At 44.2% G+C, this 13,190-nt stretch overlaps 1 protein-coding gene across 3 annotated transcripts in view; it reads right to left on the minus strand.

The window, feature by feature from the left end:
- PCSK5 (proprotein convertase subtilisin/kexin type 5) overlaps positions 1 to 13,190 on the minus strand; it is a 361,111-nt gene that overhangs the window by 64,380 nt on the left and 283,541 nt on the right. For all 3 annotated transcript variants that reach the window (XM_074994754.1, XM_074994752.1, XM_074994753.1), the window contains exon 21: positions 1,275 to 1,377. In XM_074994754.1, coding sequence (XP_074850855.1) covers positions 1,275 to 1,377 — 103 coding nt within the window. The remainder of the gene's footprint in view (positions 1 to 1,274; positions 1,378 to 13,190) is intronic.

Raw genomic sequence — 13,190 nt, forward strand, 5'->3', positions numbered from 1 at the left:
ATCCTATGAGAGTTACTGATGAGTACAGTAAACCTTCAAGATACATGCAATCAAGTTGCACGTGTCTCAGGTTAACATGACTTCCACCCCTGACAGGAGCAGGAAACTGCTTCTCTCAGGGGCAGCAGCCTGACTCTTGCCATCCTGGTTAGTTTCCTGGCTCCAAGGAGCAGAGGGGACCCAGGAAACTCCCTGCTCAATTTTCCAGCTCTGAAAGTGAAGAGGAGCTGGGAGCCAGGCTGTCTCCTGATTCCCAGCTCCCTGACAGTTGTGGGACCTAGGAAACTCTCCAGCTGGTCAGTTTCCTGGATCCCGCAAGCAGCAGGGGACAGAAACCAGGCTGCCTTCTGGTTCCTGGCTCTGTGCCACTCTGGGAGCCTGGAAACTGACCAGACCTCCTTCTGCAAGCCCATCTCCCCTTGACTTTCACAAAAATTCAAATTACGTGGGGGCTGCAGAAATGCAAGTTGAGTGTTTACTGTACTTTTTATGGCTGGCTAACAACTCATCTTCTCCAAAACATCATGAAAGCTTAATTGCCCTCTTTTCCAGTTGTGCAGTGTAGTGTTATCTGTGTAAGGAAAAGAAACCCTGCAAATGACCACTGTGCACAATAAATTGTTCACAGAGGTGGAATAAATATTTTGCCCTTTGGTGCTACACACTGCAAACAGAACTTCAGCCCCAGCCCCTTAACCCCTTGTCACTTGTTATGGGCCAGGCATAGAGTTTAAATTGTGGCGTAGAAGTATCCTGATGTCATTGATCAGCGTCAGTGTGGGTCCTTTGTGGAATCTTAAGCTATGTCTACACAGTCATACTCTGAAAGAAGGTATTCTGGAATAATGTACCTACTATTTCCAATTTCTTTTCAAATAGCATGTGCGTAGTGTGGACAACAGGAAAGTTATTTTGAAATAACTTTGTTGTATAGATGTAGTCTTAGAGGCCAGCACCTACTATTAACAGTTACGGCTTGCCTGTATGTCTGTCAGTTAGCTGATTTCATTTATTTAAGAAAAGGATTTTTCTATCTTCAGGTCCCATCAGGCCATGCACTAGTTACCCATGCAAACACCTGCTCTCACCTCTGTCACCTTTGTTCTCCTTCTTCCCTACTCTAATTTTGTCATACTCACATAATTCATATAATTAGATTAATGATGGTCTCTTTTTATGAGTTTGTACATCACCTAGTACAGTGGGTCCCTGATTGTGCCTGGGGCGTCTACCTGTTACGACAATGTAAATAAATAATTGCAGTAAGTTCTTACCTTGTGGGTGCACAGCCAATACATTCATTCTGAGTTGGCCCTGTGCACTTAGAACAGGATGCTTTGCAGAAATGACATTCACCCTTATGGTCGACATATTCCCCTGGCAAATAAAACCCAATTTACTTAAGATCCACAGATCAAATAAAAAAAACTTTGCTCAATATGCTGCTAATTGAAAAGGGTGAGACACCAAAGTTATTTAGAATTTCTGAAACGGGCAGTTCTCAGTTGTCAACAGGGAAGCAGCTGCTTGTGCCCTGGGTGCTGGGGCACTGTGTCCTTTGGAATGATGAGCACAATGACTTTGTTTTCTCTGAGTCTGTGTGAGCCTTATGAAGAACACCAGTTAGCGGTCAAGTTAGCTCAGTTCCTTTTGGCTCAGCTGGGGGCTGTAGGTACGCTCTCTTCTGGTTCACCTTGGACAGCTAGATAAAGAACACCTCAGGTCTGAAGGGTAACGCTTTGAGTCTCTGCTCCAGTTGTGTGTGGGAGGCATGAGGAGTGAGGGCAGGTCTACGCTACCGGGGAAGGTCGAATTAGGGTAGGCAATTCCAGCTACATTAATTATGTAGCTGGAGTCACTGTACCTTAATTCAGGCTTTGGCACTGTTTCCACTAAGGGAGGTCGATGGGGGCTCAGCTCCTTTACTCATAATGAGGGGGCAGAAGTACTGGCACTGGCGCAGGTGCCCTGTAAGTTTGATTTAGCTCATCCCAATTAGGTGCACTAAATTGAACTCCAGTAGGTTGACTGTGTCAGGGTTGATCTTCCCTGTACTGAAGATGTACTCCGAGTCCAGCCAAGAGACGGGATTTTGAAACCATTCAGGTGGAGTAGCATATACTGTTTGGCAGTCATATGTTAGACACAAGATACATCACAGCCATTCAGCTGCCTGTTTGTCTTGCTATCCAGTGAGCTCCAACGCTGTAACTGTACCTGTAGCATCTCCATAAACATTTTGGTACACAATCTAAAGACAAGCCTCAAGCAACTAAATACACCCAGACCTGATTGGGTGATCGGTTCCTGAGGATGACATAACTGCAGATAAAATAATTTCTTCTGAAAATGGAGATTTGATTGTGATTTTGCTTAGTTCATTTTGCCCAGGTGATATTCTGTGGATTTTATACCTAGCTCTTATAGTGCTTTTTTATTGGCAGATTTCAGTGGAGTTGCTCCTGACTCTCACTAGTGTGAGATCCAGCTGAGTTCTCTTGAGCTTCCCATGTTTACTGTGATGATTCACAAATGTGGCATGTTATATATGTGGTGCTATTTTATCTCTTTAGCAGAAGGAGATTCAAAGTGGTTGAAGAAAGATATCACCTACATATGAGCCATCAATGAGCTGCATTAGGCTCAGGTGCCAACATAGCATTCTGACACTTGCGGTTCATAAGCCTCCATTTAAGGCCTGGGCTGAGGTCATATTCATAGCATGTGTTACCACAGAGGTCCTAGACTGTATTTCAACTCATGGGCAGCCAGGAATGCAGCCAAAGCCAGAACCAGCCCAAATCAGGAGGACACAAATGTTCTCTTTGTCCCTTTTATCTCTTCCCTGGGACTCTCCCTTCTTTGCTTGGCCTTCTGGGCTACATGTAAACAGAAGCCCTATTTTGAAATAAGCTGTTTCAAAATGGCTATTTCAAAATAATGCTGCTACACACAAAAATGTGTGGTGCTAGGTGCTATTTTGAAATATGAAGGCTGTGTCTACAGTAGCATGTTGTTTCAAAAGATTTTCCAGAAGAAGGGGCTCTTTTGAAAAATCCTATGGAACGTCTACACGCAAAAAGCGACCTTTTGAAAGTATCTCAAAAGAATGTGGTGCTCCTTTTGAAATCGCTCTTCCTTTCCCGTTTCAGGAGGCGTGCCCCCTTTTGAAAGCTTCTTTCAAAAGAAAGTGTATGTAGACACTCCACAGGCCCTTTTTTTGAAAGATTAGTCCTCATGGGGCTTGATTTTTTGATCTCTTTTGAAAGAGCAGATCACTCTTTTGATCTGCGTTTTGCGTGTAGATGTGCTCTCTCAAAAGTTCTTTTGGAGGAGATCTTTTGGAAGGGCTTCTTTGAAAACCTCTTTGTAGTGTAGATGTAGCCATAGTGTGCACACATAGCACTTGTTTCAAAATAGAGCCTATTTTGAAATGTCTGTTTCAAAATAGGTGCTGTTAAGACAGGCTATGGCTGTGCTACCCCTCTCTTTCTGAAGGGGTATGTAAATGACAGGGATCGGAACTGTTTAATGAGGAACTGTTATGAACATTCAGTGCCTAATTAGCATAACAATGGCCAGCTGTGCTTCAAAAGTGCTGCCTTCGAAATGCAAACTGGCCATGTAGATGGGGGCACTTTGAAATAAACCCCAAACTTTGAAATTCATTTATTCCCAAAACCAATTGGGAATCACACTGGCTCAGCAATGGAGACACCCAACTGTCTTTAAATAAAACAGAACTGGGTGTCCCAGTCCTCTCAGTGACTTTGAAAATCTTATCTTGTATCTGTAGTGAGACGATAACTGCTGTTGTGGTGCTCTACTGCATGACATGTCCTTTTATTTACTGGGTGCTCATTAAAACATGGTTACCTTGGCCATGTCTACACTAGCCAAAAACTTTGAAGTGGCCATGCAAATGGCCATTTTGAAGTTTACTAATGAGGCGCTGAAATACATATTCAGCGCCTCATTAGCATGCGGGTGGCCGCGGCTCATCCAGACGGGGCTCCTCTTCGAAAGGACCCCGGCTACTTCGAAGTCCCCTTATTCCTATGAGAAGATAGGAATAAGGGGACTTTGAAAGGACACTGACTATTCAAAGAGGAGCCACGTCTGGACAAGCCACATGGCGGCGAGCTGCGTTAATTTCGAAGTGCCGCGGCCACTCGCATGCTAACGAGGCGCTGAATATGTATTTCAGCGCTTCATTAGTAAACTTCGAAATGGCCATTTGCGTGGCCATTTCGAAGTTTTTGGCTAGTGTAGATGTAGCCCTTGTGGTGTACCTGTGCTCCCCCCATAACTCACAGAGCAGATAGTCATTTGGCAAGTGACATGCCGGCTGTGTTTGTATTAAGCACTTTGAGGAGGCAGTGACTATCCATTGAGCAGTATAATAAGGCCCTAGATTAAATAAGTCTACTTTAGGTAAGCTTTCTAGTTTAAGTATAGCTATATGACTGCATTTACTATCTGCTGCTCCATTGTTTAGGAATTCATTTAGTTGAGGATGGGTCTGGGCAGTGAGTCCTGGTAGGTAAATGGAGCCTGCAACTTCTGTAGGTATCCCTGGGTGGAGAATTCTTTCCACTTGCTTTGCTGCCTTGAAAGTTGGGCTGTGCATGTGCATTCTGGGGCTTATGATACAGAAGAGTGGTGCCTTTAAAAAAAAAAGTGGGGGGGGAGCCGGGAGCCAGGAGCCAGGAGCCAGGACCCAGTACTCAGCCATCTCCCTGTCCCTGCCCCACAGCAAATCCCATGGCTCTGGCTGCTGAGGTGCTGGTACTGAGAAACTGGCAAGCACTGGCACACATAAAAAAGAAAAAAAAGCTGCAGAAGAGTGTAGGGTGTCTTTTTGTTTTGGTTGTCTCTATTTTGCTAAGTCCTCCACCGGTGGGGCAGGGAGGGTGGCTGTATAAAGGAGCAATGTTGGTTGAATGGAAGGGAGGCAGCAAAGTTGTTAAGTTAAGGCACATTAGGGAAACTTTAGTGCACACCAGCAGGCTCCACATGGACCACTTATCCTAGAATCCCAGGGCTGGATGAGACCTCAGGAGTTCATTGATTCCAACCCCCTGCCCACAGCAGGATCAACCCTAACTAAATCATCCCAGCCAGGACTTAAAAACCTCTAGGGATGGATATTCCACCACCTCTTTGAATAATGCATTCCAGTGCTTCACCACCAGTCTGGATGCTTTCGACAGAGTGGATTGCTTTTTCGATCCACTTTTGTGTGTGGCTGCAATATGTCAACAGAAGTTTTGTCGGAAGATATGTTCCGACGGTAATTTCTGTCAACAGATTGCTATAGTGCAGAAATAATCCTAGTGAAATAATTTTTTCTAATATGCAACCTAGCCCTCCCCAGCTGCAACATTGCTCCTCATTATGTCATCTGTCACCACTGAAAACAGCCTCTCTCCATCCTATTTAGAACTCTGCTTCAGGAAGTCGAAAGCTGCTATCAAATTGCCTCACTCTTGTCTTCTTCAAACTAAATAAGCCCAAATCCCTCAGCCTCTTGTTGTGGGCCATATGCTCCAACCCCCTAATCATTTTGGTTGCCTTCTGCTGGACCATACAGTTCATTCACATTCTTTCTATGTGGGAGTGGGGGGAGCCCAGAACTGGACGCAGTACTCCAGATGTGGCCTCACTCTTCCAAATAAAGGAGAATAATAACTTCTCTAGGTCTGCTGGACATGCTCCCGCTAATGCACCCCAATATGCCGTTAGCCTTCTTGGCTACAAGGGCGCACTGTTGACTCATATCTAGCTTCTCATCCACTGTAATCCCCAGTCTTTTTCTGCTGCACTGCTATTTAGCAGTTGGTCCCCAGCTTGTAACAACCCTTGGGATTCTTCTGTCCCAAGTGCAGAATTCTGCACTTGGCCTTGTTGAACATCACCAGATTTCTTCTGGCTCAATCTTCCAATTTGTCTGGGTCACTCTGGATCCTATCCCTGCCCTCCAACATATTGACCTGTCCCCTCTCTACCTTAATGTAGGGTATTACTACACTAAATTATAAGCCATAAAATAGCGTTAGCATACATCTGTCTATTCCTTCTCACTCCAGACATATTCAGATGACACACTCAATTTTAGAAAAAGGAGAAATCACTTGGATGACTTATGTACTAATACCCTATTCACCATGAGTAAGGATGGCTGACATACATGAAATCTCCCAGGTAGCAAGATCTCTATCCATGAGGAATTCTACAGTCAGGTTTTACAAAATCTGCAGAATTCTTTTGAATTCTCTATTAAAACACATTGATTTTGCAAATAGTCTGGTATTTACAGGAGCTGTTTGCATATTTTTGGTGATCTCTCTTCCTTTTTTCCAGGAGTGAAAGAAAATATTGAGGCTTTGTATTGTCTGTGTTTTTAAAGCTCCAAAGTAAGACAACTACGCCTTTATTTTTAAGCACCTTTTCTTTGGAAGTCTCAGAAGTAACACTATATTTAGGTGTATCTGTGTAAGTACACACATAGAATGTATGTAATAACATCTATGTAGTACTTTTATTCCATAGATCCCGAAAGGTATTTAGCATATTTATATGCACCTATTTTTATGGCTATCCATCTGTTTACATGATCTCGCTAGACATATGAAGGTGAGATTTTTAGCTGGCATAAATTGGCATAGAGCCACTGAAGGTGGCTGAGATCGGTTGATTTACACTAGTTGAGGATCTGGTTCATAAATATATATTATACTTGCTGTGTCTACACTACAAAAATAACTTTGAACTAAGCAACTTCGAAGGTGAGAGTCTACACACACCCTGCTTCGAAGAAGGGCACTAATTCATTCCCAGGACTGGAGTAAGGCCTGCAAAGTTGGGCTTTCTATTTCAGAGTTAATTTCAAAGAAAGGGAAAATGTGTGTAGAGTTTCTGCTGGCTATTTCCGTGTGGTGTCTAACTTCGAAGTTAGTTCCTAGTGTAGACGCGCCCACAAGGGGGTGATGGTAAAGATGTTGGAACTGCCTAATCATTTGACATTTCATTCACACTTGTGTAACTGAGATAAAATGTGGCCTGCACTAATTAGTCCTCACTGCTTTCTTCAAGTACTATTACGCTGTCACAGAGAGAAAATGAAGCATAGGTTATATGATTTGCTGTAGGTCAAATAATGATAGTGCTGGAATTCATACTTACATTTTCTGCCTTTTGGGTCAGTACTGTACTCTCTAGATAACAGTCCTCTCCATAAACACCGTATTCCCACAATTAACCACCCCATTTTTACATTATTATGGGGTCAGCAACTCCCAGCACCTGTGCCAAGAGCGATTCTCTTTGGCACATGAGCCGATTTTCCTTGGCACGTGAGGTGATTTTCATAATCACGTGAGACAGGAACCGAGCACTGTCCCTTCCCCATCATGCAGCTGGGAGCTAGCTCAAAGCCGTGCTGCCTGTGGTTTAACGAAAGACCAGCTAACGCTACCAGCCACCACCTGAACGGTAAAGCTCTGCATCTTAATTCATTTTTTAATCAAGCTGTTGTTGTAAGTAGGGCTATTAGTGACTTTAAAAAAAAATCACCGGCACTCAGACCATACATAGAGGTCAAAAGGGTAAATTTCGGCCCTCTGCCTCAGAAACAGGGCTGACCCCTGGTATAGAACTATTACATGCAAACATGTTAAGGTAAGGAAGCACATCAGTAAAAAAGAACTTTTTCAGAATATGGCATACAAACAGCTACTCTTCCCAAGAGAAACCTGATATAAAAATGAGCAGGACCAGGTTCTGCCTTCTACATATTTTATGTGGCATTTGTAAGCACAATGTGTGATTCCATGTTGAAGGTTCTGTTGGCTTGTTGCTCCAGGAGTGTGCTTTGGATTTCCCATGGTTGTAGTATCCTGCAGTAAAATGTTATCCTTGTATTAAATCAGTCATTGTCTGTGATTGTTGTGGTTGTAATTTATAATCTGAAAGCTTTTTGTTGTTTCTTCATCTTTGTTCATTGATACCAGTGTAGATACCACATCCAAACCATCCCCATCTGGCAAAAGTAGTGAATTTTAAAAGGTCTTTGTTGTTTTTTTTATTACTTCTTCTATTTCACATACTGTGGTTCATTTCAGCTGCCCTGGGTTAGTGCCAATTGAGGCTAGATTAATCTTTACACTAGTTTGCAGCCTCTTAAAACACCCTATTCTGAGGATGTACACCAGAAATTGCGTATGTTCTGGGCCTCTGATTTCACAAGTCACAGCTATGTTTGTAGAGTGGTTTATTAAATATTAAGACAATGATTTTTTTCCTGAAGAAATGACAACAATTAATGCTGAAATACAGCTAGAAAGAAAAAAGTGAAACTATCCCACAGAACTATTTGTTAACTTGAAACACTTGCTTTGGGCTAAAAAGAGTTTAACTCCCTCTCCTTCCGCTCCTCTCTCCAGTGTTGGTAGGTGGTCGACACTGCCACAGCCTGCACTCTTTTGCTTAATTCTGCAAATGTAATAGATGTAACTGGGAAATGACACTAGATTATTGTTAAGAAGAGTAATTTTACCACCTTCCCTTCTCCAGTATAGTTTATTTCAAGGAAAATCACTCATTTTAGTCTTAAAATGGATCTGTGCTGCAATTAAATACCTGTGGCTGGCATGTGTCCACTGATTCTGGACTGCGTGGAGCTGTGAAATTGCAGTGTATTTGTTCAGCTTGGGCTGCAATGTGATCTCTGGGACCGTGAGAGAGGGCAGAGCCCTAAAGATCAGGATGTGGCATGACCCCAAATGTCAACAATGTAATTTTACAGCCCTCTCACCTGAACCAGATGACAAGGGCCAGCTGGGGGCATTTAATTGCAGTGTAAACATGTCCAAAGATACTTGTGCTCCATACAAACTGAGTCTTCCCCTCAGCTACCATTGTATTGTTGAGAATTATTTACATAGGCTATGTCTACACTTACTAAAATCTTCGAAATGGCCATGCTAATGGCCAGATCAAAGAATACTAATGATGTGCTGACATGCATATTCAGTGCCTCGTTAGCATGCCGCCGGCTCTGACTGCGGTTTGCTCCCCCGTGGCTTGTCTACACCGAGCTCATAGGAATAAGGGGATTTCGATGTTGGTGGGGTCCTTTTGAAAAGGGCCCCGATGTAGACGAACCACATGGGAGCGAACTGCGGCACTTCCAGCAGCATGCTAATGAGGCAGTGAATATGCATTTCAGCACATCATTAGTATTCTTTGATTTAGCCATTAGCATGGCCATTTTGAAGTTTTTGGTAAGTATAGACACAGCCATAATCTCAACAAAACCAAGAAACAGTGTTTGGAGCATGAGTTAGTTATGCAAACCCACTGCCACTTAAGTTTTCAGCATAAATATTGCTTTGTATCTCCGTGCTCATGTAGACAATCTGCGGCTAATTTCAGAACTGATCCTTTCTAGTGTCTTCTGTGTCCCAATACCTTCTGCGTCCCAATCTACTGTTATATCTACCAGACCATCTTCCCCTACCATCACTGAGGGGCTTTGTGATAGCAGGTTCAATGCTGGGGGCAGGACTCAGCATTCATGGGTTTTTAGGATGCAAGTGAATTTGAAAATAGCATAGAATATAAGGCCAGATGTGTCCATTAGGTCAGCTAATTTGACCTCTTGTAGATCGCATGCCATTAAATTTCACCTAGTTACTCTGTAATTGTACCTAGTAACTTGCATTGATCTGAAGACAACACTTTCCCTAACAGTCTTGCCAAATGGTTATTGCTTCACCATTAAAATTTGTGCTTAATTTCTAAATGAATTTTTCTGGGTTCTGCTTCCAGTCATTGGTGTTTGTTACACCATTATTTGATCAATTACAGAGACTTTTAGTACCCACTATTTTTCTCCTTGTGGTGTTACTTGTACACTGGAGTTGAGTTGCTTCTGAATGTCAAGGTGGCACCTCTTGCCCTGGGAGTTGGGAAGATGGTGTGGGTGTATGGAGATGGGTGCCTATTTCTAAGTGAGGGAGTCTTAAATCTTTAAGCTTTGGGGTAAATTTTTCATGGCTGTCTTGTTTTCGTAAGTGACTTAGGCATGAAGTCCCATTGCCTTGCAGTAAGACTGAACCCTTCTCCCCTGGTCGTAATTCACTAAGGTGCTTTGGAATATTTGATCCAATCATCCTTGGGAGACAGAACAGACGAGGGATTATCTTCCCTCCACAGGTAAATTTTGTGCAGAATTTGATATTGTGATTATAGGATGTAAGGGCCTTTGGTTGCAAAGATGACTTAATGCTTCATGTTGGATTTGAGGCATATATCATGTACAGAAAGGCAACTGGCTTTGTCAAGTACGGTAGCTTGCATAATCTTCTGTTCTTCTCTCCTCTGAATGAAAACATTTACATCTGCTGTAGCTGTCCCTTTGCCAAAACAGCCTGAAGTTTATTCTCACTGCTATTTATTATTTGTCTGTGGTAGTGTCCCCAGTCCCCTGTTAGGCACTAGTACCCTATTCTTTTAGGCATGGTGCTAACGTGTGAAAAGATAGTCTTTTCTCCAAAGAGCTCAGATAATTGCCATAACTCAAAAACAATGGCTATGGTTACGCTAGTGAGTTTTGCCAGCAACACCCTAGGTTTTGTCAACAAAACTGGTGGAACATCCACACACAAAATGCATTTTGTTGACAAAACTCAGCACTTTTACTGGCAACGTTCTGCCTCTTAGTCACAAGCGACAATGCTGCTGTTGACAAAAGCTGTGTGGACACTCTGGGGGGCCTTCTCTCGACAGACAGGCATCCAGAACAATGGGCAACCCTGTCTGCTGTGCTTCCGGGTGCTTGTTTTGTCGAGGGAGCAGCTGGTGGTGGCAGATGGCACAGTGTTTGTATTCCCAGCAACTAAAATACCACTGAAAGGGTCCCAGCCAGAATGATTGTTTAACTTGTTTCTTTGGGTTAGGTATTTTTTTTCCCAAAGCATTGGGGTGATAACCTAATCTACCCAAAAATTGCCATGGGATCATGACTTCTTAGAAGCCACCATAAGTGGACAGGAGATACCTGAGGGTAATGTTTCCAGGAATGCACTTCTAACTATGCAGCACCCCGTGTTGGCTCTGTGTCATAGCTCCCAGTCTCAGTGTGAAGGTGAAGCTGTGATCTTTCGGATCAAGTACAAGAGTATGATCAGCTAAGCTAGTGTCCTAATGACACACAGCAACACAGAAGCAGCCAGCTAGTGAAATAGAAGATTTATAGTCATTGCACAGATAAATAAATGTTAATTCTCAGGTGAAATCTGTCAGAAACATGAATATTTATCTTCTCAGTATTGAAAAAACCACATTCAAGGACTCTTTATATTTTCACTTAATAAGAGGTACTTCTCAAAGATGCATGTTCTATTTTCAGTCATGGTACACCAATATAAAGGTAGCATAAATCCATTTACTTAAACGGACTTAGTCTGTTAAAACTGAAATCATATTCTAGTCCAAAATCCCACCTATGCTAGAACAAAAGCCATTCTAGCAATAACTAAGGTAAAATCTGATTGTGGCTACTTGTGTTCTATATATTTTTCTTGACCAGTGTGGGCAGTGATGATTCTTCTAAAAGCCAGATACTGGCTACACAGAATAGGGAGAGAGTGGGCAGGCAGAATAGCAATATCAGAATTATAAGCCTTTGATTAAAAGCCCATCTGGAGCAATGCAGGCTGAAGAGAGAGTCTACAGCATATTTGGCTATTGATGTTCTCAAACAAAATAACAAAATGTAAGGTCAGGGAAGCTGATCTGGAAGCATGGACGAAAACAGTGGATGTTAGAGTAGCTTCAAATAACAAGTGGACTGAGTTTAAGCGTGTTAAAAAGTATTATGTCATTTTTGACATGAACATTTAATTCTTCTTTGAGTGGTCCCCATGGGTGCTCCACAATAGGTGTCGGGCTCGCCCGGCGCCGCAGATCGGAAATCTTCCAGCAGTTTCTCCTGGATCGCGCATGCGCCAGTGCGCGCCACTCCCCTGCGCGCCCCCGGCCACGTGCGCGATCTGGTCCCCGCCAGTTCCTTCTCAACCGCCATCAGCTGCAGACGGAATCCGCTCAGGCTAAGGCCAGAGTCAGATTAGATAGTGTTTTTCTATGTGTAAATTGTTTTTTTTTTTTGGTTACAAGAAAAAAAGAAAGAGACAAAGAGAATATTAAAAAAAAAAAAAAGAGAGAGAGAGGAGCGGAGAAGAGAAGAGTGGACGTGAAGGCCAGTTAGGCTGCCTGCTGCACCGCAGGCCGGTGACTGCGATTCGGGTAAAAAGGCACAGATTAAGTGCTAAGTACCCTATTAACAGCAAAGGACTCACCGTGATGGCCTCTTCAGGTTTTAAAATGTGTGAGTCCTGCCGTGAAGCTATGCCGGCCTCCGATGGGCATAGTGAATGTATCCGCTGCCTGGGAGAATCACACGTTACCCAGAAGTGTTCTCACTGTGCTAAGCTCACAGCCAGGGCCAGGAAAGAGAGAGAAATGAGGCTTAAAATGCTCTTGTTTGATAAGGCTCTCCAGCCGAACTTGCCGGAGAAGCCTCACCCAGAAGGGCCCTCTGGGTTGCATAAGAGGAAGGCAGTTTCTCTGACCCCCTCGGTGCAGAAACGGAGGAAACTCTCCCCAGCTTGATCCTTGCCGGCGGTTTCAGCGAGTGGGACGAGCGGAGCACACAGCCCCCAGCCGCATACTCAGGCAAGCGGCAGCGCACATGGCAGAGGCTGAGCCTCCGGTTACACAACAGCCAGCATGCGCGGCACCTAGAGCGTCAGCCAGGCAAGTGCCAGAACCGGCGGCACCAACGGTGTAGGGGCGCCAGGCACGGAGCCTGCAGGCACCGGAGGAAGTTACCCATGCGGCACCGCAGCTGAATGTGCTGAGCGCGGCGCCGACAGCGGGGCCGAGATCCCCGGCACGGGAGGGGGTGGTGCCAGCCCCGGAGGGGAGGGGCAAGGCAAAAGCAAAAGCCTGGCACCGCAGCCCATCTCCGGACAGGGCTGCGCTGCTCTTAGCAACAAGCCCTCCCCCTGTGCTACACACGCTGCACCGAAGGCCTGGGTCTCCACCAGCCTATCCAGAGCCTCCTTCTCCGTTCCTCCAACCAATGTCACCATGGCTTGGGCCACCTTCACCTTTTCTGGGATTGG

This window comes from Carettochelys insculpta, chromosome 5 (assembly GCF_033958435.1).
Source record: "Carettochelys insculpta isolate YL-2023 chromosome 5, ASM3395843v1, whole genome shotgun sequence".
Taxonomy (NCBI): domain Eukaryota; kingdom Metazoa; phylum Chordata; order Testudines; family Carettochelyidae; genus Carettochelys; species Carettochelys insculpta.